General features: G+C 37.9%; 1 protein-coding gene across 2 annotated transcripts in view; it reads right to left on the bottom strand.

Annotated features, from left to right (window-relative positions):
* LOC149421012 (uncharacterized) overlaps window positions 1-24,477 on the bottom strand; it is a 40,056-nt gene that overhangs the window by 9,552 nt on the left and 6,027 nt on the right. The window contains exons 2-5 of one of the 2 annotated variants that reach the window (XM_089635328.1): window positions 18,486-18,644; window positions 4,103-4,309; window positions 3,305-3,417; window positions 250-464 (exon numbers count right to left, since the gene is read on the bottom strand). In XM_089635328.1, coding sequence (XP_089491454.1) covers window positions 250-464; window positions 3,305-3,417; window positions 4,103-4,309; window positions 18,486-18,644 — 694 coding nt within the window. Of the gene's footprint in view, window positions 1-249; window positions 465-3,304; window positions 3,418-4,102; window positions 4,310-18,485; window positions 18,645-24,477 lie in introns of those variants that run through there. The other variant, XM_089635327.1, reaches the window with a different exon arrangement.

Raw genomic sequence — 24,477 nt, 5'->3', positions numbered from 1 at the left:
AGTACAATTTCAGAGAAATGCGTTAGTGCGTGTGGGTGTGCGTGACTCCTACCAAAGGTAGATAGGATGCATTGTCATCGACAAGAGTCTATCTGTCGAGTTTCAGCTAAATGGGATTTCAGGAAGTACTTTTTTTTATTAATTCATGCAAGAAAACAAAATCGAAAATCAAGTGGATGTACTCGTATTTAATGAAAATGACCTGTAGAATTTAGTACAAGGAGAAGGAATCTAATGTAATTTCCTCACCATCATTGTTGGAGCTTGTGGGCTTGGAGTTGGTGGTGTGCTTGCGATGCGTGGTGCCGCCTCCGCCCGCACCAGCTCCCGCCCCCGGGCCGCCCACAGCGCCGCCCTGCAGCGCCTTGAGGCGGCTGGCCGGGTTCATGCTGCCGCCCTCGGCGTACGGCTCCGTGAAGGGGATCAGATTGGGTCGGGGGATGTTAGAGGATACCTCCGGGGACCTAGAACAATTAAATGTTTGATTTACTTCATACGAGCATAATGATGACTAATTTACTAAATGATAGTGTAATCAAAAACACCTAAAAACTTACAATTATTTTTAAAAAAATAAAGAAATTACATATAAAAACGTATTTACATTAGGTTTCTACATATAAAGAGATTGTAAAACTAACTTCCATAGAAGCGTTAGCTTATGTTTGGAAGAGGAGTGTACAGTACATGATTGTAGTTATTTATAAGTAATTAATAAAATTAAAAGGTTTTACGTGTTGTAGTAATAAATAACAAACTCATTCGCGACCCTCCACATGGATGGGTCACATCTCTTCCCCTTGCTTGCTTTCTGTACCGTTTAACTCTTTATCTTAATTGTTTGATTTAATATGTATGCGCACATGGTGTCCGTAAAATAGTGGCACGCTGAGAAAAATTACTGATATAAAACATTACTAATGTATTAAAAATCTAGTCGAATTATTCGTATTCCTATTAAAAACGGGACTGCAAGCCTGAATGAATTGAAAGATTTCTTAACAAACTATCAGTAAAACACGAATATTATATGAGGATGCCGGAACACGAAATTATAAAAATTCTAATATTTTCGCATTTCGTCATTACATTTATTCCGTTTATTGTTCCGTATTATTGTTCCGATATATTCTGAATTTACTAATATTTTACTAGGAAATGGCCTGTCCTCACTCTTTTAACGAGATTTTAATAAATCAGCAATTCTCATTTTTTTCCGTGGATGGGATCCTAGAAAAAAAAATCCTAAAAAAAACCTTCATGTGTAAAGTCTCCTATCTGCGAACTCATTTTCTGATAAGGTTTTATTGTAATAGGTGGAAAATTAAGTGCTTTAAATTAATAAAATAAAAATAGACAAAAAAATAATTCTACATGTCATACATAACCAGGGCATGTTTAATAGCAAGACAAAAACTAATTGTTGTACGAAACCAAATAAAACATGAACCAATCTTTTACATAATGTACCAGTATATTTTAATTTAGTATGCCGAAAATTATTGTCTACGTATAGAACAATAAAGATAGTGTTAAATATTATGGTGCTTTGAGCACCTTACTTTTCAGAAAATAACGCATAATATCGTAGGAATATTGACAACTTTTCATTATATCAGGGCTTATGGTTTTTAATGAGCGTGTTCTTTGAAGAGGAAGGAGTGAATCTGTGTCTCGAATATTCCGTTTTAAACACGAATGTCGGCAAATTATTCAATAGACGAGCGTTACAGAGAACAACAAACGAACTGTAAAAACTACCAGTTTTCTTAATTAAGTCGTTCATTACAAAAGGCTTTAATTAAAACAATGTTAACCCCTTTCTATAAAATTTCTGGCATTCCCGCAATACCCGCAAGAATCATTGAAATATAGCAATAACAAGATATAGCTCACATTTTATAATTATGGAAATATTATTAAGTTGTTTATCTATTTTCAGACATAAACGGACATTAACCAATTTAGTTTTTTGATGTTCGCTAGAACAATGCGACAAAACAAATTAAAAAACACAATTATTTTACGGCATTGAACGAGGAATTAAATACGACGTTTACACAATGGTGTTCTTCTAGAATAATTCTGTAATTCGTGTTAACAATGACGAGAAATGAAACAATTCTGTTGTTGTTTTGATTGGGAATAGAGGATTTTAATACGAATTTAATTGAGAACTTGACATTGCGTATTGAATTCATAGACTGCGAACTAGAAGATATCAGTATTTATTTATTTATTAATTTTCGGGAAATCGACAGTTTTCATTTAATCAGTTTGTACAAAACTATTATATAGTCAAAATAAAACCAATTATGGATTTCCTCCTTTATGGAGGAACAAAACCAATTATGGACTTTACCTCTACTGAGACAGCATAATATGGAATGAGTAAAGGAAATAATATGAATTAAAAAATACACAGCAAAATATTATATAAAACGAAAAATGTACAAAACAATACATTTATAGCCATGGAGAGAGGTTGTAGATATAAATCAAATTATAATAGAGATATAAACAATAGAGACATAAACATTATTCACAAACCATCAGAGAAATATTATTTTATGGACCTCTTGTATTTGGTAAGTTCGCAACTGAAAATATCAACCTTGGATAATACGCTGTTTAAATTATTGCATAGTCTGTTCAGGCAAGAATTCTGCTTAGAGTTTGTTTTGCTTTGATTAACCCTGAACAGAACACAAGAGCGTGTTGAACGCGCAGGTACATTGAATGGAATCTTGTTTAGCAACTCTGGGCATTGAATATTATTGTTAACTACTTTTTACCAATTAAGCGAATACATAGTAAATATTTGTTACTTTGGAATATTTAGAAGGAGAAATGGGCTTAATATCATTCCCTTGAACTTCATACACAAGTCGCAATTGAGGTGGCTCGATCAAGTATTCAGAATGCAAGAAGACCGAATTCCACGAAGTCGAGGGTGTCCAGTGGACCGCTCTGGGTAAAGTAGGAAGAAGCAACTCCAGAGGTTGGGCATATAATGAACGAAGGCCGCCGAAGTAGCGCAGGACATGGACGCCTGGCTATTTAGCACGGTCGATAGATACAGGCTTTTATCGATAGTGTCGGTAATTCGTCATCATTCCCGAACATGACTGCACGCAAACGAACAAACAACTGTTTACAACGACTAAGTGATCTTAATTCCATGTGAACTGTTTTCGGTATGCAGATATCTGCAGAGGTTCTCAAGAACGATGCCAAGTTATAGAACAAGGGGAATGATGAGATGAGAGAGGGTTAAATTTGGGATGTAGTCGTAGGGACTCACCAGCTTCCAAGACTTTGAAGTACCCTGACGCCTCCTTCATATCCAAGTCCTACGTCATCAGGAACTGTGAAGGTGCTGTCTGTGGCCCCAGTGCTTGAACTGACCTGGGGAACCTGGAAAATGACACGTTTATGACATCTAATATATTTAGTATAGGTATTTTGAGATAATCGAGTGTTTGATTTTCGGAGTAATCAGCCGTATTCTATCTTCTGTCCCAATGATGACTGCAATGCCACCCAAAGCGTTGGTTCAATAATAAAAACATAGCACAACACGTCTTTTAAATACAAAATTTAATTTTCGATTTTAATTCAAAATACATCATCAAACTGATTTGTTTTAAGTCGATAGTACACAAAGATAAAGTATGTTCCTACCTATAATATGATATTTTAACAAAAAAATACTTTAATGGCCTTTTTAAAAATTGGAATAATAATATCCCGTGATTTTCCACGAGTTGGTGCTAATATAATATTATAATACGTGATTGAGGTGAGCGATGAGTGATGATCATGTCATTATTGAATGCAGAACGGGGTGAGCCAGCAAATACCCTAGAATATTAATAATACGTCCAACTCCAGTAAAATATTGGCAGCATTCACTTGTATTGCATAAAATCCATTTAAATGTATGAGAGTAAAAGAAGTCTCACAATTCGTGCAATGGCAGGCGTTAATGTAGCATACTGTCATCATTCTGACAACTGAGAAATGTCAGAAGTTGGAGGCGTTATGATTATTGTACAGTATTTGGTGCCAATAACCAGTAAGTGGTTGAATGAGGCCTCACTTTGATGGGAGATCCCACAGCGCTGTACTGATGGTGGTGTTGCTGCTGTTGGGCGGGGGCCGAAGGCGGGCCCGGCTGGGCGGGCCCCGCGGCCTCGCGCCGGGCCGCCTGGGCGGCTGCCGCCATATGCTGCTGCACGGCCACGTGCGCCTCCAGGTAGGCGGTCTTCTGCGCCTCGGTCATCTTTTCCATGTTCACCGTGCCATCCTGGGAAAACAATAACTATTAGTACTGTGAAAAGTAGACCTCGCGTTCCAAAAAAATATGTTCCTAATATTCTTTACTTTAATAAATCAAAAACAATATTTCGTCTGATATCATTTTAGAAGATTTGAAAATAGGTACTTAAATACCTACCTACTTAATTTTAAAATATTTATTTTGTAGAACGTTTAAAATATTCAAATAAATTCTAAAAAAATAAGAAATAAACATCACAATATTAAAGTAATGCGAATAAGAAAGTCCAAACAAATACGACGAATTCAAATTAGAAAAAAAGAATCTTTGCTCAACATGAATCGGAAAACGGAACATACAAACCAATTTACAGACAGACGAAATGTAAAACGGTTGAGTTAAAACTGTGGGAACTCTACTACGATCAGTCAACAAGTATGCTAATTTAACTTTTTTATTACTGTCGAAATAAAAAAACGAATGACGCAAATATTGAATTTTTTAATTTATTTCAATGTTGAAGAAAGTATTTTCTACAACGATATAAATATTATACCAGTAGGGCGTTCGTGACGACACAACGGCCAATGTTTGTACTCGTAGGGGCGGTCCTGTGAACAGGTGAATGTTATCTTCGCAAGCAATACCACAAACCTCGTAGATAAATATATTTTTAAAATTTCACATATTTAGTACTTACCTACGATGATCAGAACTAGAAAAAAAATTTACTTCATTTTTTTAACCGTGTCTCTAGTTTGTCAACAATAACCATTTTAGGAACATTGATCAAGTTGAGAAGCGTTTTCACAAAGAGAAGTATGTATCTACCCAAAAACTTTTTATTTTATTATTCTTATTTTCTATGTGTTTATTGTATGGGTCTACGAAAGGGCCAATTCCGATTTTCAAAAATCAATTTATTTACTTGCTTTATGGGTTATAGAAATTGATAAATTTTATTATTATTATTTATGTAACAGTGACATAACTAGGTAGGTACGAACCATTACACAATTTTTTTTCTCTGTTTCTTATCAAAAGTTTTGCCTAGGTATTACTTATGCATTTTTGTAAATATCATTTTGTATATATCAACAGTGGGTCTTATATTTTAACATTTTGATTAACCCCTCAGAATAATTTGTTCGCTTTTGCAACAGCTCACGTGGTGTCGTAGAAATCGCTGTGTCTATTTTACGTGTCATGTTTAGAAATATGATATAAACGGTGTTAGAAAGAGAAAAACTACGCTTTATAGTCAAATCCAGAATTTAACCACAGAATAATTCAAATGTTCATCTATATGACACCAAAGGTTTCGATCGCAATTTGAGAAAAACATATAAAACTTCGTAATTTTTTTTATTCATAATACAATTATTTTTTTAATGATAAATTAAGTATGTGAAATATATATCACGGGAGATATTTTCAATTTGTATTAATATTTCGGGTGACGAATGATTGCTTATAATTATTTGTTTTCCTTTATGCTATGCATAAAACCTAGTCTTATAAACATTAGTTAATCATTAAAAAATAATAATATTTGACAAGTCAAAAATATTTCACCAATGAATGAAGATATCATGTCTCGACGCCATCTAGTGAGAAATTTAGCACTAACAAAGCCTTTCCTACTAAAATAAAGTTGGTTGTTTACAGGTGGAAAAAATATAATAAGCAGTAATTGTTGATTGAGGTACTAGTACATATTGAATCATTTGGCGGGTTGAAAATAAGCCGACATAACTCATTGGATACAGAGCACATGACCGGACATCAGAAGGCATGGGTTCAATTCTCGTTGGCGGCATTTATTTTCACTAGGAAGATATTTTCAATTTGTATTAATATTTCGGGCGACTAATTATTGCTTATAATTATTTCATACAATTGTCTAAAAAAATGAGTGTTTTTTCGTTTTCAGTTAATATTGTTCAGTGTTTAGAAAAAAAACGCACAGTGAGTCATTTTTTGTGTTTGCATAAATATATATATTTTTCAAATTTTATGTTTATTTCTAATAATAAAATTTGAAAGCGTGTTTAATAATTTTTTTAAATCTGTTTTTAGGTTTCGGATACATTTTTATTAAGAATTATTGTTTATTTGTACTTATCAATGTATTGGTAGTTCGCTCTGAGAAAACTTTTTTTTCTAAAAATATATACATATTTCTCTTTTGTCGAAATTCCCAATTTTCGACTTCTTTTTAAATAAAGATGACTTTTCAAAATTGAATTAGGTTATCTTATTATTCATGTTGTCTAAGGACGGGTTGTTTCGGAGAATCTGAACAATTCATCAAATTTCAACGTTCATTTTCAAGTTCTGTGAAAGATTTTTTCAAGTTCTGTTTTTATTTCAGTTTTATCAAGCAACTAGCCTACAATGATATAAAAACAGAACTTGAATAAGTCTTTCACAGAACCCGAAAATGAACGTTGAAATTTGATGAATTGTTCAAATTCTCCGAAACAACCCGTCCTAACAGTTAATTAATTGCATTTGTTTTTAAAAATATGGACCCCGACTGATTATTCACTTAAAACTATCTCACGAACAAAAGTTTTTGCAGATTTTCTTTTTGAAAACGCTTCTTATTTTAAACAACACCGTAATTTTCTGCGTAAAGCTGTAATTTCATCGTCACCAAAATATCGTAGCATTTGTTTTGCGTAGGCCGTAGGCCGTAGACTTCAAGTATGGTCGTGCTGTAACTAATCTGTTATTTTACATACGTATTTCGTGAGATAAGTAGATAACTTCAGGGAATAAGGTTATTTTAGCAAGTGGCTTGAGGGAACGGTTTTGTAAAACAATGTTTATATTTATCGGTAGCCGAAGAAACTGATCTGATTAGGCAAACACTTTGAAAAATATACATTTATGATGAAGAATTTATTGCCCATCTTGAAAAATAATTTCTTTAAGTAGGTAGGTACCTACCGATTCTGAAATGTTACGCTAGCCATAATCTCTTGATAAATCGTGAAATAGGTACCAAAAGCAATATTGTATTTTCCTAGAAATAACCTTTTTAAGTACCTATCTACACATTGTAGACTTATGTTATAATTGATCTGATCGTGGAAAAAAAACTTTAAAAACTAAAATATAACGATTTTTAAAAATAAACAAATCAAATCATTTTTTTTTTATTTAGTGGAAAATAAATTAATGATAATAAAAATATTATCACATTACCATTAAAAAATATTGTTGTCTGAGTTTAGCGAAGTCCTATTTTAACTCGACCATTATGAATTTTGTCTGTTTGTAGATTATGTTTCCGTGTGGCCGTTTTAATGCTTCAGTAAAGATTTTTTTAAATGTGAAAACGTCGTGTTTATTTTAACTTTTTATTCGATTTTTTTCAATATCATGGTAGGTACCTACCTCCATGAAAAAAGAATTACTGTCATGATATTCATTTTTCAATTCTATTTTAAATTTAATAAAATATTACAAAAACTATAATATATGGTATATAATTAAGAAGGAGGGTATTTATGAAAGTACCTACTACTCAAAAGTCTTATAATTTCTGAGGGAATTTTTCAATTTATTTATTACATAAGCAAAATTAGAAACATATTTTTTGGGCGCGAGGACTACAGTTCACAGAACTACTAGTTAATTATTTATCATTATTATCTTTTGACGTTTGAAATAACAACACAGTTCCATAATGTTAATTTACAGGGGCTGGAATAGTAATAGTAACTAAATTACTACCAAAAACAAACCAGCCTGTTACCTCCCCACTATTCTCTGATGGGCTAAGGGAGTGGGTGGGGTGGTGCCGCCAGGGCATGAAGGGGAGGGGGAAGGAGAGAGGGAGGGACGTCATCCTCCGTCAGAGTGCATTCAACCCGGAGTGAAAGTGAAAATCCGATATCGGAACAATCCCATTGCAACTACCATAATAGACCACGTGACCAACCCCCCGAGCCAACAACCTACCAGTGAACACAGCCCCCGAGTAAAAACACCCTGATCATCTATTTTCATACGTTCCAAGCAGTGCAGTGACATCTACAGTCCTTTTGGGGGGTGTGTAGCAACTTGACTTTGGACTTGTCTCTGCGGAGATGAGGCTCAACTCGATCCGATTGAAGAAAATGCGCATGTTCCGACTTTCGCCAATACACGCACAAAACACACACTCGTAAAGGTTTTCACGGTGCGTGCGCGCGATTATATCGACACGCACGTGAAAAGCGGCAAGCATTCCTTTACTGCCAAAACACACTGACAAAAAGGTGTAATACAAAAGTACTAATCGGGTTGAATCGCCGTGTAAATGACTCCATCATTTTCACTCACGGCTCGAAATAGCTAGGATGGTTTGTTTTATTTATTGAGTCACGCAGACAGTGGTGACTGCTGGAAAGCTTGGGGCAGTATAGTTTTGGCGTAAGGGAGGCCACTCACCCCATTAGACTAAAGACGCTCGCACTAGGCAGGGGGAGGGTTGCCATTAACATATATGAATATGCAAGAGTTATCCACACTTTTATGCTAATGCCTTGCGTTGCTACGCAACCATTACTCATAATATATTATTTTGTACAAACAATAATATAAATTATTCCAACGATGCCAAAGATACATTACAACATTGTATGCACCAACGTAAAATTAATATCAATAAAATATCTAGAAGCTCAAATGAGAGCAAAAAACGAAAACGAATATTTTCAATTAATGTTTATACAAAAATTATACAGTGAATTTAGCAATATTAAAATAAATTATGATATCAGCATCCTTCAATTCATAATAATAAATAAATATTTTGTTTGTAATAACACCAGTAAACTTTCACTTCGATTCTAAATCACTAAAAATTTGTATTTCTAATAAATTATTAGAGTAAATAAAACATACATAATTTTATCAGGTATTAATCTCACATAGCTAAAAATCGCTACCTATTAGTTAAAATATTATTAAATCACCATGTAATCACAATCCACATGCCTGATCTGTTTTTATCACTAGTCTGCTCAAGCATTTTAAGATCATGACATTTCACCCCCAATATCACACTCTTTTCACAAACTGTAAGCTTTTTTATATATAAACACAATTTAAAACAATAAAATTAAGCCATAATTCTTACCCAATAATAGTGCATCTTGAAATGGTACGATAAAACGCACTAAGCCACCACACACGCTCACGGGTCAACTTAAAATAATGAAATCACAGAGCAGGGTGCAGGGTACAGGGAAGGCGGAAGGACCGAGAGGTGAGGCAGTAGAGGTACGAGGTATCGGCAGGATATGCCAGGAGAGCAGACTGGCGCAACGGTTATCGCGGCGGCCGCAAGGGAAAAGCTTTTCTCACTGCACCGTGGAAGTAACTCCGAGGGAATGCGGGGGCGGTGCACCCCCTTGCACCTCTGCGCCCCGCAGCCCCGCAGAGGGAAAAGTGCGGGAGCGTCTGTTAGACACTCTGCTTCCACAACTTTTAGGCATTTTTTACAGTTTATTACAGAAAATCATTTTGTATTTCTCGGAAAATTGCAAAGGTTTTCAGTCAGCACCGGCGTTTCTATTTCTCACATTACCGACAAATTTCAATTGTTACATTTTTGTAAGGATGTATCGTTGTTTATTGGAAAACAAATTTATATGGCTTTCCATAAAGGTTCCTTTCTAAATCTAATAGATAGACCCCAGAGACCGTGGCGTTTAATATCATACATTCATTGGCATTACAGAATCATACATAAGATGTCTATTCTATTCCCATTAAATTGAAGAGATTTTTTGTTCGGTTAGTAAATTATTAGAACGAGGTACAAATACCATCGTTCAGCATAGAATTCTTCGAATGTTACACGAAACAAATAGATCAGGAGACAGGGAAAAAACCACGACACATAAGCATATAATGCGGTATTTTCTTTGGGAGCTATTATATGAAATATGCATAGCTATAACCGTAGAGTAAAAAATATTATTTATTCTATGGCTATAACAATAACAATTTTGCAAACAAAAAATACTCGGCTTTCCGTGATTGAAATTGAAATGAATTGTGGATGCGCAGAGAAAATGATTACGAATCGAATGGTATAAAAATATAATGTTCCTCTTCTATAGAAGCTGGCGCTTGTGTATATCATTTTAGAAAAAATTGTCGCATAGCGGTATTGCACATAAACCTAAAAGGGTTATGGTATTGCATGTCGAACGGATCTACGAGTATGTATTTTTCTATGTGTGGAAAAATCCTTTATACTCATTTGCTACAGCGGGTTTCTGAACCAGCGACCTTCACGTCAAGTGGCTAAGTAGCTACTTATCGCTCTGCCATAAAGGGAAATTGTTTGTTACCAATAAAATAAATAAAAAAATATAAAATGATAACAGTTTGAGCATCCGAATTGCATCGGTGATGGTGGACCCATTGGTATGACACAGACAGGCAACGGTAAAAGTGAAAGGGGCGGAGCGGCGAGGAACGCAGAGGGCGTAGGAGATCGATAAAACTTTCTCTTTTACCGGCGTCAGCAGCGCTGGGTACTGGGTACTAACTGCTACTGCTACTGTTACTGGTGCTGGAACTGGTGCTGTAGGGGGAAGTGACGCCGCGGCCGTCTACGTGAGCGATATAATATACCTTTGTTCTAACCAGGCGAGTCTGGCCAGTCAAATCCTGGAGACACTTCGCAAAAAATCAGACTAGATATACAGACGTATTTCATGCCAAATTTTATTTAATCTAACCCTTTTCATAAAATATTTATTATAGCAGTGCGTTTTACGTGAGGTGGCGTGTGTTGTTCTAAGCCTACATGATTACAGAGAAAAATTAAAGCGACACAAGCGTTGTAAGGGATGAAAATTAACACCATCATGCTGCGATATTTTATACGAGTAAGTGTTGGATATTTATGGTTCTAACACAGGCGTCGTGAGGTCGATTTCTTGGCGACACAAGCCACATTGTCCGCTTATCGTGATGATAGTAGGAGGTTATCAAATATGGCCCCTTGAATGTTTGTCTTTCTTTAAAAAAAACATTCTCAAATGACGACGGGATTGACATTGATTCGAATTTCGGTATTATATTTTACATTGTTTATAGTAGTTATTTATTTGTTACCCTTATTTTATCCAAATTTACACAAAACATTCGAATTTACCCATTTCAAATCTTTCCGTTTTCGCCGTATTTGCAATTATTTGGTTAAATTCGCTTAAAAATCAACCACATTCAGAAAATCTACTATGAAAGCAGCTACCTAAAAACAATATTTTTCAACTGGGTCAATGAAGAAATCTGTATTAAATCACTAAAACATATTTGCCAATATTGAAGGAAATTCCTTTTTTGGTACAGATCTCTTCAAAATCCACTTAAATAAAATAATATATAAATGGGGAGGTTTTCCATAGAAGAGTGAAGATGAAAATGAACCATACTAATGTTAATCTCATACAAATGATTTAATATAATTGTTATCTTTCTTATAATATTTTACAATATTATTGACGGAGAATTTCACCATTCTTTTGATAGATTATCCATGGGATGACGTATATTTTCGATCTATTTCTTTATAGAGTACGAGTTTATAGTATTCGAACATGTGGCTATATATCGATTGGCTTTATATAACAAGTGGCTATATATCGATATAACAAGTGGCTGTATATAACAAATGGCTATATACCGGAAAATTTATTTGAGTTTTTTACCTATTGTGAGAATTTATTTGTTTTTTTTTTATTAATATATGTTATCCTATGGATAAGCATGAACATGGTGAAATATCCCATTAGTATGAAAATATAAGCAATTCACGATATTTAATCAAAAACACCTCAGCATGGGTTCGGTGTATCTAAAAACCATAATATAACAAAAGGTTACACAGTAAAAATTTTAAATTCCATAATTATAATACGCCAACTGTCTATCTGCCAACTATCTCCTGTACCGGGTATGTTGCAAGGCTCAAGGGAGTAGGAATGGGAATTCGATGGTGTTGGAAGAAGGTCGGGAAGTACCTGGCTATTCAGATCTGGTCACCAGATAGGGCTAAAGCCATTTAAAGCAATGTTTTGATTCGCAGAGCAATTAATGATTCAGGAAAATAACGAGAGAGTCCACCATTTTGAAGGCTTATCAAAATTCACATACGATTATCATTAAATTTAAAAATTATTATATCCCTCACTTAATACGCTCATCAGGTGCGATGTATAAAAACAGAATCGTGACATCGGGTGATCAATTCTCGAAAAAGCAGAAATAAGATAGCGGCATATTTATTTAGACTCCTACTCAAACGTTTTCCATGCATTTCCCCATTCCCTCCGGCTCGGTGCAAAATCCCCCGAGGGAGTTTTCCTTTGAAGGTCAGGGGCGAAGGGGGCAACCGACATCACGGGCAAGAGGTAACGGAATGCCACTGAAAGGGGAGGGCGGGGAGGACGGGTGAAGGTTGGCAAGTTCTCGGAACGCCCGCCAGGGGAAACTCCACTGGCGGCCATCTTGTGCAGCACACTTTACACGGCAATCCATTTCCACGATGTGAATTGCAGACTAACTTATTGATTGTACGATTTTGCATGCTTTACGGCCGGTTTTTCAACATAATCACTTGTCAGGATTCCTACCACTGAGCAATTGACGAAAGTAGATATCTCTTTTAGAATTACCGGACCTTATTCAAATATTGCAAGATATTTGCTATTTTGATAATATAGCAAGATTTAGTAAATCCCTAATACCTATTTTTTACTTTTTCTTAGTTTTGTATTACCACCGAAACCCAAATTTTTTTATTCGTTTCGAAATATAATAAAAAATGTCCAAAATAGGAAAAAAAATTACTATCCGGCTTCGCCCGTGTGTATTTGTGTATTATGTATATATGTTTTTTCAAAGACCAAATCAAAATATTGACAAAAGAATATTATGTGTCATGACATATTTTTTACATGATTACTTAAAGCTCCGTGGCCCATGATGGAGATAACGTAGCAAACTGATTTTTTGTTGACGTTAGAACTCACCATTCTAGTTATTTTTTCGACTTCAGATAAACTTCTCTCTAAAATGAGACAGATTTTCGGTTTGGTTGTTAAAATTGTCAAAAATAGATCCCTTATGCCCGAACCACACGAGACTAGTATTTCAAGCTAGGATAACAAGCTATTGCTAGTAAGCTAGTAACGCTGGCTACGTGTAAACAGAACTAGCTTTGTTTTTAACCCAGTAAGCTATTAAGAAAGCTAGTAGTACAGCGTCTCAAGCCAGGCTAATTTAATAGGGTTAAACTGAAGTTACTATCCTGGCTTTGTGTTTAGCTTCGAGAGGCCGGCGAACCTAGTGCATGAGACGCTAGTGTGGTGTATGTTTCTCTGAGGACATGTTGATATTTTAATCACAGCAATGATAATGGCTTTCAATTTCCTAGCATAGTGTAAACCGCTCTAGCTTGTATCGAGCCAGGAGAGTAAGTCTGGATCTTGCCAGAATAGAACACCGGTGTAGTGGTTGGCTATCATTGCTCGTGTTTATCGGACATTGTGGTTATTTTCATTTGTCGATATTGTTTTGTCTGTATTATATGAATTGAAATATTAGTCACATATCTTATTTAAAAAAAAACAAACAAACGAAACGGGTCTTTATTCTGGGTTAAAAATACTATTGTTTGGGTATAAGGTTCCTAGAATGTATATTCTTGGTTCGGTAGTCAGGAAATTCCCTTCATTTCCCGAAAGCAGTGAGTACGGTATACGTCAAAGATATTAGAAGAACGAGATGTGCTATGAGCAGTTCATACTGTGTTGAATTGTTATGCCCAGTGTCGCCGGTTTTGTTCACCAATACTACTGCACTCCTTCGCTTACGCTAAGGTATCCGCACTAATACATAGAACAGATTTCTGTGCGTACACGTCCCGATAGTATTCAAAGTACCCTAATTAGGTAGTACTCCGCCTACGGTCCGGCGGCCAACATAGCATATCTCGTTCTTCTAATATCTTTGGTATACGTAAATACTCCCACACTTCAATTCAACAAATTCTCAGGAATGAAAATTGTCGCAGCTCAAAAAAACACGCTTTTCGTGAATTAATTTATTCCTTGTTATGAAATACTGTAGATTTAGGACAGGTTGTTTCACAGAATTTGAACAATTCAACAAATTTCAAAGGTGAAGGTGTTCATGTTCTGTTACTATATTATTATGAGCCAGTTGTTTCACAAAACTGAAATGATAACAACTTGAATAGAACCTTCACAGAACTTGAAAAAACCGTCCTAAGACTCATTCATTCATTTTATATGACACATCATATCCATTTAATTAAATTACAAAACCGATATTTTTCTGTTTATATTTAAATTGAACTTTTATTTAATTTAACTACCTATTTTAATTCTGGCGTAAGTCGAATAAAATTATGCATTAAAAAAAACAGTTCAATTCCTGAGATACTATTTGAGAAATAAAACTGCGTCTTGTTTGATTCTTCTAAATGAACTTTAAAAAAAACTGTAGGTTAGAATGGAATTTTAATTGCGAACCAAAAATGGTTGAATTGATCTAGTTATGGATCTAGATCTAGTTACTGTTTAGGAATTTATACCGATTTAGATAAACAGTAAAACAAATTATCTGCTTTATATGTTGATAAGATGTATGTAATGGTTTTTAATACAATCAGTCCAAAGTCAAATTAATTAGTTTTATAAAAAGATTTAAAAATATCAATAATAATAAGTGGAAAGTCATGTATCGAATATTATATGATAAAGCATATTGAGGGCGCTTCAATTTATATAATGAATGTATTCTATGCGAGATATACACTGACATGTCTATTGGATTTATTTCAGTTCAAATGCAGGTTTTCTTCGTTCGGTGGCTTCGGATCAATAGTGGCTAGGAATGATGTCCTCCCCCCATTTACCCTGCACCCTCCCCCCTTGCACCCCAACCCCCCACGCAACTACCTTCCCCCCGGGAATCTGCGCGGCCCCACCCTATATCCGTCAAGTCAGAGGACATTTACGTGGAAGAGGAAGTAGCTAGGAAAAGGTAATAGTTCTGTTATTATCATGTTCGCGAACTTCAGATTGGTTTGACAAGCGTGTATGAAAAGGTAAGCAATTGTTGTATTCCGGTAATATGATTTTACTCTACGGCACTATTTAATTATTTATTTAGGCCCAGTGGGTTTTACATAAAGTAAATATAAATGTAAGTAATACAGCTGTGTTAACTCGGTATTTGTTGTACATTGTAAGTTAAGCAAGTACATGGTATCGATTTTTAAAACAAATAGAGTTACATCACGTGTAAGTTTAGTACATTACTTATTTATGGGGGTACATCAAATACTAATATTATGTAATTAATAACTGTACTATATTGTGTAATTATATTATGTAATTGTTATATTATGTAATTCGTGTATCTTTTTTTTACTAATAAAAAATAAATAAAAAGTTTAGTACATCTCATTCTAATAATATAAACAACTCACTTCTTTAAAATAAGAAATATGATCAACTTATTTAATTTAATAGTCTCAATTGTAAATAAATATGAAAGAATTAAATTTTGTTTTTGAATAATTAAAAGTAAAGAGACAGAAAAAGATATGTATTCACTACGGAGAGATAAACTCGTACAATTCGGAAAAGTTACTATGAAGATTTATTTTCATCACTAATACGAAATCTTGAAACGTGTCGATTTATAGGTGTATGAGCCTGATATAATTTTTTTTTAAATTGTCACAGAAAAGGGTAGCACTCTGTCTCATATTTCTGGTAGGTACATATAATTTAATTTTGGCATTTTTTTATTATATAATTGTATCGGTTGTCACTAATTTATATTGACAGATTCACAATGTGTACGTACAAATTAAATTTTAGAATAAGACGTTATAAAATGAAACACTGTCACTCTGTGTACACTGTTATAAATTTATAATAGTTCTCCATCCCATTTAGGCATACTCGTAACTTTGGTAAACAGGTATTAAAAATCTTAATTATTAATCTTAAGCATTACGCTCAAAACAAGATAAAACAACCAACTAACACTCCTACCATAGGTCACCACAAGTGGTTCGCCATGTTTGGTGACTTAGCAGGTGTGCCCGGGTTAATGAAGGGAGCTTTGTCTAGGTCTTGGTCGTTTGCCGTTTATCGTTTGCCCACCTATTGCGTGGCGGGTCGGATTGGGAGAGACTGGTTGAGAGAGACCCTTTGACCTCTCCAGCCGGACTCTCTCTCGACCAATTACCCACAGTGGGAGGGATGGATTCATACGTCCGTCACTCCTGCACACATTGACTACCAGATTCCTACCCACCCCTTATTCCCTTTTCCTTCCTAGAAATCCCATTCCAGTCTCTAAAAAGACCCTCCCCACATCCCAAGGTGTGATATAAAATCCAGTGTGGAGCTAATGTAAAAACAAAAGACGGTGACCGGTCGGTGGCCGAGTTGATATAGCGTTTGGATTCCACCCAGACATAGTGTGTTCAATTCCTCGGCTGGCTAAGTCCTCCATCACAACACAAGCAACATTTTCCGCTTTCTGTGATGGTAGTAGGAGATTTTCAAATATTGTCAGGTTACTCGTAACCCGGGAATGTTTGTCTTTCTTTAAAAAAAAAAGATAATAATAGGTAAAAATTACACCTCCAGTTATGAATGAATCTTTATATTAGAAGTATTTATTTTTATATAATGTGACAGTTAAATCATAATGATTTTTACGCACCGATCCACACTTCCCCACTCAAATGACGACAAACATTTTCACCAGAATTTGGAGAAGCCATACAGGTTTTTAGCTTTCACCCTTTTAAATGAGGTTCCGGTTGAAAAAGAGGAATATAGAAGAATATTAACACAGTTGCAGTTGTTAAAACAGTTAAATTATAGGTGGACCTAATTAATGTTTTTTTTTAATTTGAGAATATTCTTTTTTAATTTGATCATTTCTTCTAAACGGACGGACGATCATATTCACTAAAGAAATTATACTGGTTTTAATCAATTGAGTGCATGTTTTCTAAATATATCATAGAGAAAAAATAAATCAACTGGGGGTTGGTGACACCTTAAGGTGCGTAGCGCGAAACGCCGCTTGCGGTTGCTATTTTCTTTTTTTCGGATTCGTGGCCCGAATTGCGGAGATTTAGCCCTGTTTATATGTTTACCCTTACGTATCTTGTACTGTGTTAATCTGCGAATACCTTTGCGAGTCGAAACGCGAGCTGAGCCTTGAATTATGGTAAAGGAACGAATCAACCGCATGCAGCGTTTCGCGCCGTTGCTGTTGCTTCTTTCCTTTCCCATAATTCGAGGCTCCGCTCGCAAATGTATTCAGGCATTAGAATAGGTTGAAACGAGATATCGAATGGACGATGGAGTGAGAAAAAAGTGTTGACGAATAACCGATAAATCTTTTGTTTAAAATATTTTCCCTAGTCTTTTATCATTCTGACCTTATAATAATAATAAATCCTTTCATAATAATCGACCGGATTTATTCTGAAAATTTATAGAATTTTCGCGTATGGTGTTCAAAGTTTATCGTCGATTCGATGGTGTCTTATAACAAACTAGTGGACCCCACAATGCTTTGCTATTGCTAATGTCTTTTTCGGGCGTCTTCGACTTTTCCCACCATCCACTACTGTATACCACGATGTTACTGTTAAAAAAAATTATATTACATCGACATTAATTTACTAAGTACCTCATTCCGGTGCAGAGATGTTGCTTTAAGTATTCCTCAGGCGTCCCCGACTTCTTTTATCACTCCAACCACTCTCTAACCAATCCTAGCACTAATAAGAACACGTTTAGGCTGCATTTTATGTATAATGAGATTAAAAACTGTATAATTTTTCATTATTTTCAAATCGATATATAAAAAAGATAATACTCTCGAGTTACGAATAAACTAACAAAAAATTTAAATCTCCTACTACTGGAGGATTTAGCCAACCGAGTAATTAAATTCACGACGCCTTCGTTTGTTTGAATTATTTATGATATTCAATTTTATTCTTTTGCGAGTTTAAAAAAAATCTCACACGAGAATTAGACAGGTGCTTCAAATAAACGACTGATAAAGGACTATAGAAAATATATGAAACCTGAAAGACATCATTTTATTTTGAACTCACCTGAAAATTGATGGTGGACGTCACGACGCGCATAGACTCTGCGTAGTTCCTAAGCACCGTGTCCGTGCTAAGGCAGTTCTGCCGCCACTCGTACAGGGTCTCCAAGCGCGACACGCAGCGCTCGCATATCTTCTTGGGCAGGAAGTCGTCCTTCGATATCTACACAACATACGTACAGATACATTAGTCAGGGAATTAGTCATGCTTCATGGGTGACGACGCGCATAGACTCTGCGTAGTTCCTAAGCACCGTGTCCGTGCTAAGGCAGTTCTGCCGCCACTCGTACAGGGTCTCCAAGCGCGACACGCAGCGCTCGCATATCTTCTTGGGCAGGAAGTCGTCCTTCGATATCTACACAACATACGTACAGATACATTAGTCAGGGAATTAGTCATGCTTCATGGGTGACGACGCGCATAGACTCTGCGTAGTTCCTAAGCACCGTGTCCGTGCTAAGGCAGTTCTGCCGCCACTCGTACAGGGTCTCCAAGCGCGACACGCAGCGCTCGCATATCTTCTTGGGCAGGAAGTCGTCCTTCGATATCTACACAACATACGTACAGATACATTAGTCAGGGAATTAGTCATGCTTCATGGGTGACGACGCGCATAGACTCTGCGTAGTTCCTAAGCACCGTGTCCGTGCTAAGGCAGTTCTGCCGCCACTCGTACAGGGTCTCCAAGCGCGACACGCAGCGCTCGCATATCTTCTTGGGCAGGAAGTCGTCCTTCGATATCTACACAACATACGTACAGATACATTAGTCAGGGAATTAGTCATGCTTCATGGGTGACGACGCGCATAGACTCTGCGTAGTTCCTAAGCACCGTGTCCGTGCTAAGGCAGTTCTGCCGCCACTCGTACAGGGTCTCCAAGCGCGACACGCAGCGCTCGCATATCTTCTTGGGCAGGAAGTCGTCCTTCGATATCTACACAACATACGTACAGATACATTAGTCAGGGAATTAGTCATGCTTCATGGGTGAAGACGCGCATAGACTCTGCGTAGTTCCTAAGCACCGTGTCCGTGCTAAGGCAGTTCTGCCGCCACTCGTACAGGGTCTCCAAGCGCGACACGCAGCGCTCGCATATCTTCTTGGGCAGGAAGTCGTCCTTCGATATCTACACAACATACGTACAGATACATTAGTCAGGGAATTAGTCATGCTTCATGGGTGACGACGCGCATAGACTCTGCGTAGTTCCTAAGCACCGTGTCCGTGCTAAGGCAGTTCTGCCGCCACTCGTACAGGGTCTCCAAGCGCGACACGCAGCGCTCGCATATCTTCTTGGGCAGGAAGTCGTCCTTCGATATCTACACAACATACGTACAGATACATTAGTCAGGGAATTAGTCATGCTTCATGGGTGAAGACGCGCATAGACTCTGCGTAGTTCCTAAGCACCGTGTCCGTGCTAAGGCAGTTCTGCCGCCACTCGTACAGGGTCTCCAAGCGCGACACGCAGCGCTCGCATATCTTCTTGGGCAGGAAGTCGTCCTTCGATATCTACACAACATACGTACAGATACATTAGTCAGGGAATTAGTCATGCTTCATGGGTGACGACGCGCATAGACTCTGCGTAGTTCCTAAGCACCGTGTCCGTGCTAAGGCAGTTCTGCCGCCACTCGTACAGGGTCTCCAAGCGCGACACGCAGCGCTCGCATATCTTCTTGGGCAGGAAGTCGTCCTTCGATATCTACACAACATACGTACAGATACATTAGTCAGGGAATTAGTCATGCTTCATGGGTGAAGACGCGCATAGACTCTGCGTAGTTCCTAAGCACCGTGTCCGTGCTAAGGCAGTTCTGCCGCCACTCGTACAGGGTCTCCAAGCGCGACACGCAGCGCTCGCATATCTTCTTGGGCAGGAAGTCGTCCTTCGATATCTACACAACATACGTACAGATACATTAGTCAGGGAATTAGTCATGCTTCATGGGTGACGACGCGCATAGACTCTGCGTAGTTCCTAAGCACCGTGTCCGTGCTAAGGCAGTTCTGCCGCCACTCGTACAGGGTCTCCAAGCGCGACACGCAGCGCTCGCATATCTTCTTGGGCAGGAAGTCGTCCTTCGATATCTACACAACATACGTACAGATACATTAGTCAGGGAATTAGTCATGCTTCATGGGTGAAGACGCGCATAGACTCTGCGTAGTTCCTAAGCACCGTGTCCGTGCTAAGGCAGTTCTGCCGCCACTCGTACAGGGTCTCCAAGCGCGACACGCAGCGCTCGCATATCTTCTTGGGCAGGAAGTCGTCCTTCGATATCTACACAACATACGTACAGATACATTAGTCAGGGAATTAGTCATGCTTCATGGGTGACGACGCGCATAGACTCTGCGTAGTTCCTAAGCACCGTGTCCGTGCTAAGGCAGTTCTGCCGCCACTCGTACAGGGTCTCCAAGCGCGACACGCAGCGCTCGCATATCTTCTTGGGCAGGAAGTCGTCCTTCGATATCTACACAACATACGTACAGATACATTAGTCAGGGAATTAGTCATGCTTCATGGGTGAAGACGCGCATAGACTCTGCGTAGTTCCTAAGCACCGTGTCCGTGCTAAGGCAGTTCTGCCGCCACTCGTACAGGGTCTCCAAGCGCGACACGCAGCGCTCGCATATCTTCTTGGGCAGGAAGTCGTCCTTCGATATCTACACAACATACGTACAGATACATTAGTCAGGGAATTAGTCATGCTTCATGGGTGACGACGCGCATAGACTCTGCGTAGTTCCTAAGCACCGTGTCCGTGCTAAGGCAGTTCTGCCGCCACTCGTACAGGGTCTCCAAGCGCGACACGCAGCGCTCGCATATCTTCTTGGGCAGGAAGTCGTCCTTCGATATCTACACAACATACGTACAGATACATTAGTCAGGGAATTAGTCATGCTTCATGGGTGACGACGCGCATAGACTCTGCGTAGTTCCTAAGCACCGTGTCCGTGCTAAGGCAGTTCTGCCGCCACTCGTACAGGGTCTCCAAGCGCGACACGCAGCGCTCGCATATCTTCTTGGGCAGGAAGTCGTCCTTCGATATCTACACAACATACGTACAGATACATTAGTCAGGGAATTAGTCATGCTTCATGGGTGACGACGCGCATAGACTCTGCGTAGTTCCTAAGCACCGTGTCCGTGCTAAGGCAGTTCTGCCGCCACTCGTACAGGGTCTCCAAGCGCGACACGCAGCGCTCGCATATCTTCTTGGGCAGGAAGTCGTCCTTCGATATCTACACAACATACGTACAGATACATTAGTCAGGGAATTAGTCATGCTTCATGGGTGAAGACGCGCATAGACTCTGCGTAGTTCCTAAGCACCGTGTCCGTGCTAAGGCAGTTCTGCCGCCACTCGTACAGGGTCTCCAAGCGCGACACGCAGCGCTCGCATATCTTCTTGGGCAGGAAGTCGTCCTTCGATATCTACACAACATACGTACAGATACATTAGTCAGGGAATTAGTCATGCTTCATGGGTGACGACGCGCATAGACTCTGCGTAGTTCCTAAGCACCGTGTCCGTGCTAAGGCAGTTCTGCCGCCACTCGTACAGGGTCTCCAAGCGCGACACGCAGCGCTCGCATATCTTCTTGGGCAGGAAGTCGTCCTTCGATATCTACACAACATACGTACAGATACATTAGTCAGGGAATTAGTCATGCTTCATGGGTGACGACGCGCATAGACTCTGCGTAGTTCCTAAGCACCGTGTCCGTGCTAAGGCAGTTCTGCCGCCACTCGTACAGGGTCTCCAAGCGCGACACGCAGCGCTCGCATATCTTCTTGGGCAGGAAGTCGTCCTTCGATATCTACACAACATACGTACAGATACATTAGTCAGGGAATTAGTCATGCTTCATGGGTGACGACGCGCATAGACTCTGCGTAGTTCCTAAGCACCGTGTCCGTGCTAAGGCAGTTCTGCCGCCACTCGTACAGGGTCTCCAAGCGCGACACGCAGCGCTCGCATATCTTCTTGGGCAGGAAGTCGTCCTTCGATATCTACACAACATACGTACAGATACATTAGTCAGGGAATTAGTCATGCTTCATGGGTGACGACGCGCATAGACTCTGCGTAGTTCCTAAGCACCGTGTCCGTGCTAAGGCAGTTCTGCCGCCACTCGTACAGGGTCTCCAAGCGCGACACGCAGCGCTCGCATATCTTCTTGGGCAGGAAGTCGTCCTTCGATATCTACACAACATACGTACAGATACATTAGTCAGGGAATTAGTCATGCTTCATGGGTGACGACGCGCATAGACTCTGCGTAGTTCCTAAGCACCGTGTCCGTGCTAAGGCAGTTCTGCCGCCACTCGTACAGGGTCTCCAAGCGCGACACGCAGCGCTCGCATATCTTCTTGGGCAGGAAGTCGTCCTTCGATATCTACACAACATACGTACAGATACATTAGTCAGGGAATTAGTCATGCTTCATGGGTGACGACGCGCATGGACTCTGCTTAGCACCTACACAGCATCTCCAGGAGCTTGACAAAAGACTCTAATGATGGGGGTTTAACGGATTTAACGTAACCCTAAGATGGGATAGAATGTAATTTATTTATTAAATTAAGAAAAACGGGACTTTACCATTAAAACATTTTATGTAAAACGGTTTTAAAATTTTTATAAAATGTTTTTAAACTTAAAATTAGCGGTAAGCACCAAATTTTAGTTTTCTAGACGATGAGTTAGTAATTTCCCAAGGGATCCCTCTAGAAACATTAGAGAATTTAGTAATACGCTCATCAGAAATAATCCAAATAAACCCCACGGAAAGATCGATTTTCATCACTTGTCGTTTTCCACTTTATTTTAGAGATTTTATGGGGAAAACTCAACCGCAAATTTTTCCAATACACAAGGGCCGCGAGTCCCATATTTTTGTGCACGGCTACTTCACTTACGTCGTTAAGATTCTGGCTATATCTAAAGGAGTAATGGTCACGTGGGGTTCAATAAAATGGATACTTATGATGACGCAAGAAGCATTGACCATGATAGAATGTGAAAAATTTGCTGGATGTTCGCGACAGCTGACTGACAGATACCTTAACGTCAGCATCAGCGTCGCCGAAAAGTCTCCGATCGAATTAATTAATTAATATTATACTAATAAAAACAAAACAAAATAGAATATATAAGTTCGACATAAACAAATGTATGTGCATAATAATAAGGAAAAAAAATAGTAATAACGATAATAAGTCGCCGGCCCAGGATTATATTAACAGCTGCCAAACAAAAAATTTGAAATAGAAAAATCATAAAAAGATTCGGTCGCATCTAGGAAATAAATCCAAGACCTCCGCCTTGCCGAGGTTCACGTCTACCACTGTGCTAATTTGACCCTATAACTTCTTTATAAACCTTTGCAAAACGCATACTTTTATACGTGATTGCAAGATTACACCCGAATATAATTGCAATCTAGATAGTGTCTTGGATAAACTTTTTTTTTTTTTTTTGTAATTATTTTTTATTTTTAATAATATGTTTACATGGTACATAATTCATTTTACATCTTGCTTATTTTTACTACTCTTCCATTGAAAGCATTTGCTTGTTTATGGAAGGGGAGGGTATATAAATGTTGTTGTTAGTTAGTACTTAAATAATTCATTGTATATAAATGTATGTTTGCTGTAGTATTTTTTTTTTGATAGTAGTGAAGGATAATATATTAATATAATAAATTTAAAAAAAGAAAGGAAGTTATGGAAAACTAAGGATATTTGTGAGATTAATAAAGTGACAGTAGTTTTTTTTTTTTAATATTTTTAAAGTGTCTCTTGACAGAGAGCAGTAGTCGGGTTTTATCATTAATGCTTCTGATTTCTTCTGGTAGACGATTGAAAAAAGTTCTTCCCTGGTAAGTATAATGATGTTGTGCAAAAGACGTATTTAGTTTTGGGCATAGAAAAACATGTCTAAGTCGCGTTCTGTTTTCATTTAAAAATTGATATTTATC

This window comes from Hesperophylax consimilis, chromosome 9 (genome assembly GCF_061612785.1).
Source record: "Hesperophylax consimilis isolate HC1 chromosome 9, BYU_Hcon_1.0, whole genome shotgun sequence".
NCBI lineage: Eukaryota > Metazoa > Arthropoda > Insecta > Trichoptera > Limnephilidae > Hesperophylax > Hesperophylax consimilis.
Note: the sequence above shows the minus strand (reverse complement) of the source record. Positions and strands in the feature narration are given on the sequence as shown.